The sequence below is a fragment of the Gastrolobium bilobum genome, unplaced genomic scaffold (assembly GCF_033153095.1).
Source record: "Gastrolobium bilobum isolate Gb01-03AN ecotype WA unplaced genomic scaffold, APGP_CSIRO_Gbil_v1 utg22728, whole genome shotgun sequence".
Lineage (NCBI taxonomy): Eukaryota > Viridiplantae > Streptophyta > Magnoliopsida > Fabales > Fabaceae > Gastrolobium > Gastrolobium bilobum.
This window is the reverse complement of record NW_026897698.1, coordinates 2,501-6,808: the sequence shown is the minus strand read 5'-3', so window position 1 is coordinate 6,808 and position 4,308 is coordinate 2,501. Positions and strand designations below refer to the sequence as shown.

Below are 4,308 nucleotides of genomic sequence, written 5' to 3'. Positions count from 1 at the left end.
CTCAGATAAAGAATAAGAATGATTAATCAGTGACTTTGTGTTTCATGTTGTTGGCTATTCAAAATTGTATTAAGGAACTGAAATGTATGTACCAAGCAGTTTGATCAAAACGTCTTTTTCATTGCAAAAAGAATATATACAAGGGAACAAAAAAGAAAAAGGAATTAAAATAAACAGTACTGAAAATAAACTAGACTTAAACAACTATGAGGGTTTTCTCCTTTTCATTGGGGGCGTCTCTTGCCCAAGGTGGTATTCTTCTGTGCATCCTCAGCTTCCTTAGCTGCCTCTTGTGTCAATGGCCTCTTTCTGAGCTGATCTCTCAGTCTTCTTACTTCAGATTCAAGGAGCCATTTCTCAGCATCCTTCAGTAGATCGTTGATTACTGCAACAAGGTAATTAATGGTGGACCTCATCATTGTTCTGCCAGTGCGAAAGTGGATAATCTGCCCTTCAACATCCGACAGCCTCATTTCCAACTCATAAATTCTCCCCTCCAAAAATGTTCCAAAGGCTTTGATGGCCTCTTTGGTTTCTTTTCTCTCTTCGGAATGTTTGAGGAGGAGCTTGCTGAGCAAGTGTTCAGCTCTGTGGTTGTGCAAGGAGTTGGAAAGTATTAGGGAGTCAGAAGCTCTTCTGATTTCTCCCTTGACAGCTTGGAATGTTGATGCATAAGAGGCATCACTGGTTTCCTGGATGGTTGTCCTAATGGTGCTAAGTTGCTGTTCTCTCTCTTCCTTCTGCTGTTCCTGGAAGTTGTTGAAGGAAGCAGAGAGTTGCTCCAATCCGTCCCTTAGAGCTTTCAGCTCTTCATTGGTGCTTGTCATATCAAGTTGGGGAAGGGATTGTTTTGCTGGCAGCAGCTTTTCTATCCTCTTCCCCATCATCTCAAAAATTTCAGCAATCCCAATTTGTGACTTCTTTTTAGTTGGGAGGGGGATTGCTGTAACAGGGGAGGAAGTTGTCTGCTTGTTTTGCTGGCTGCTGCCAACAACAGGAGGTACAACAGGTGTTGGTCTGGGCTCATCCTCTGTTTGCATAGAAACAGCCTCTGGTGGTTGAGATGATGAGGGGGCGGCTTCAGTGTGTTCCTCCATCAGTGGAGGAACTGCCAAACTTTCTTCTTCTGCCAAAGCCCTGGCAAAAGCCTCGTCCCGAGAAGTGTCGGGAAGGATAACAGGGTAAGACAAGGGACGTCCCAGATTGATTTGTCTGGGCCCTGTTGGCTTTTTCTTCTTTTCAAGGGGTTCCACCAGGATCCCCTTTCCTCTGTCAGCTTTCTTTTGTGGCTGAGCTTCTTTCTCAGCCACTGGTGTTTCTGCAGCAGGTACTGCTTCTTTTTCTGTTCTCCCCTCTCCCTGTTGTTGCCTGGAAGAGGGCTGTAGGATAGGTGGTGGTGATGAGTGAGTAGGTGGTGATGGTGGGGGCGGAACGTCAGAGAAAGTGGAGTCAGAGCTGCTTGGGGACGTCTCCTTGGCAGCGGGTTTAGATGCTGACGTTCTCCCAGCCTTCAGCCTTTTTGCCAAAGGCTCATTGTCATCACTCTCTTCTTTTCTGTCAGAGAGAGTGATGGGCTTCTCAGAGGATGCTCCCTCTGGCTTCTTGCTGCTGTTGAAGGTTCTTTTCAACCTTTAGCTCGATCGTTCCCCCTTTCTTGGGGGAGTTTTGGCAGGGGATTTCTTCTTGCCCTGTTTGCCTTCAGCAGCAACAGGGGCATCCTTCTTCACCTTGGTGGGAGGGGGAACAGTCCTTCTTGCCAGAACGTGGGCAGGAGTGGAGGATTTTGAAGGAGTGGCCTTCGTGGTTTTCTTCTGAGGGACCACAAGAGCTTCCTCCTCATCATCACTGGTGACAGTGCGTCTGAGGTCTTCAGGTATGGGCTGGGTTGTATCAATGTAGGTGCTCCTAAGACTATTCCAGGTCTTAGCATCGATGATAGATGCTACCTTTGTTATGTCATCCTAGTGGGCCTCCACACTAACTTTTAGGCAGAGCTTGGTGATGAGACAAGGGAGGCAAACTGTGGTCTTTCTCATCTCCATCTTCAAGCTATTATAAATTAGGGGTACTGCATCAAAAGGAGTGTTCTTTATGATGCAATAGATTTGAACTTGCAGTGCCCAACTGGCAGTGGCCTCATGAGTGGAGGGAGTGATGTTGGAATTGGCAAATAAAGCCCAGAATCGGGCTTCGTCCCTCATGCTTCCTTTGCAGAGGGATCCTTTGGCGTAGGTGGGGTTCCTGATGGCTATTGTCTCCTTCAGGTCCCCCAGAAATCTGGCAACTTCCTTACTGTCTATGTACTTCTGGTATGGACATTTGGAGACAGTAGGAAAGTAGAGTACTTCCTTAATAGCAGCGGGGGAGAACGACATTTGCTTTCCCCTCACTGTGACCACATCAATGGTGTCTTATTGAGGCAGCCTCCTCGTCTGGTACAGAAACTCTCCCACCATTGAGACAATCATCTCACGGTCGTCAGTGGCAAAACGAAGCCACTTGAGGCTGTTCAGGGCCTTCTTCATGAAAGAAGGCAGGACAAGTTTTACCTGCTGCAAGGATATGTTTCTTTCTGGGTATAGATGGATGATGGGTTCAGTGAGCTCTGGTTCTTGGCCACAGCTGGCCACAAGACTCACTTTCACTGATAGCTTGGTCATCTTTTTAGCAGAAAGGAGGTTAGGGCACAATGCAGAAGGAGGAAAAAAATCTCTAAGTTAATGGGAAGTAGTAAAACTTGTAGAAAGGAAGGACTGAGTTTAAATAGACAATGGAGGAGGGAAAATGAAGAGTTTTCTGGGACGTGGAGGTTGAGGAAAGGAGGTGGAGTGGGTAGTGGAACGGGGACGTTACAGAACGAGTGGTCAGCAGTTAGTGGGCTGTAACTGATGATGATGAGTGTAAGGAGATGGAACGGTTTAGGTTAGAATGTGGGAAGGAGGGAAAAGGAAAAGGGTGCAGTTGCATTAATGGTTGAGGATACGGTTGCTTTTTGAGGGCATGTTTTCAAGATCTGCAATAAGTGGAAATTTGATATGGCTGAGCACCCTTTTTAGTGACTCAGCAGGGATAGGTGTGCCAATCACTCTTATCTCTTAACCCAGGGAACGTTTGCTTTGTCTTTTCTTTAAATAAATACAAATAAAAAAAGAGCATGTAATAAAGATGCTGACTAATTGGATGCAAATTTAATCTAATGAAGGGAAAGGGAACGTAATAGCATATCACATAACTAATTACTATAATTTATAACAACTGTTAAAATATATATATATATATATATATATATATATATATATATATATATATAAATGAAATGTTTTTTTTTAGAGAAGAGTTGGGATTATGTGGTTAGTGGATGATAACTCTCCCAAATGAAAGTTAATTTAGCATCTTTAAGATGAATTTATTGCATAAATTCCATATAAGTTGACCTCTTTGCATGATAATTGAGCTAATCGTTGCATATTCATGATTAAGTGCTTTGAGATGACTAAGTATGGAAAATAAGACAATATTCCTTGATTTTGTGTAAGAAAAGATGACTTGTTAAGTGTTTGTCTTCACAGGAAAAATTGACGTAGGAATGCTGTAGCAGAAAAGCTGACGGAGTAATTATACAGCAAGCGCTATAGCATGACAGCGTGGACAAAGGGACAACCGAACTTTTGAAATTCAAAAGTTAGTTATTCTCCAACCATACACCAGCATGCAAGGGAAGTTTCTGAAGATTTAATCTAGAAATCACAAGGGTCAAAGACAAATTCAAAGATTGAATCTTATCCAAATCCCAAAGAACAAGGACAACAACCTTGGTTCGGTCAACAACATTGGCACAAGAAATCCAAGAAGATAAAGATCTTATCCAAATAAGTGCCAACAAATCCGAAAATCCCAAGGAACAAGGACAACAAACTCAGCTCCTATTCGGTCAACAACAACATTGGCACAAGGATTCCAAGAAGATCAAGATTTTATCCAAGCAAGTGCCAACAACCCAAGAATCTAGGGATACGATAAGGCTGCAGCAACCAGATTCATGGATTTTCACTCTTAAACCTAAAGCCCAATTTCCCAACCATTTTTCCTATTTAAGAAGTGTTCCCCCACAGTTGAGAAAAAAAAAGGTTCGGAACACGGTTTGAAGGAGAGTTCAAAGAGGTTCTTGGAGGAGGAAGAGCAGTGTTGGAGCAGTGTTGGAGCAAGGCAGTGACGACGTTTTCCTACAACATTCGTTTCCATCTTCTTTTCTATTTTCCAATGTATTCTTTCTTTCTTTTCTCTGTTTTATTTAATTTCATCATGAGC

The 4,308-nt window shown here is 43.2% G+C and overlaps 1 protein-coding gene across 1 annotated transcript; it reads right to left on the bottom strand.

Moving 5' to 3' along the window:
* Positions 1 to 224: 224 nt before the first annotated feature.
* LOC133309380 (patellin-2-like) lies at positions 225 to 2,375 on the bottom strand. The gene is made up of 3 exons (XM_061510143.1): positions 1,983 to 2,375; positions 1,697 to 1,880; positions 225 to 1,594 (listed from the first exon to the last, which is right to left on the bottom strand). Exons 1-3 carry the CDS (start codon positions 2,373 to 2,375, stop codon positions 225 to 227), a joined length of 1,947 nt encoding a protein of 648 aa, XP_061366127.1.
* Positions 2,376 to 4,308: the final 1,933 nt, after the last annotated feature.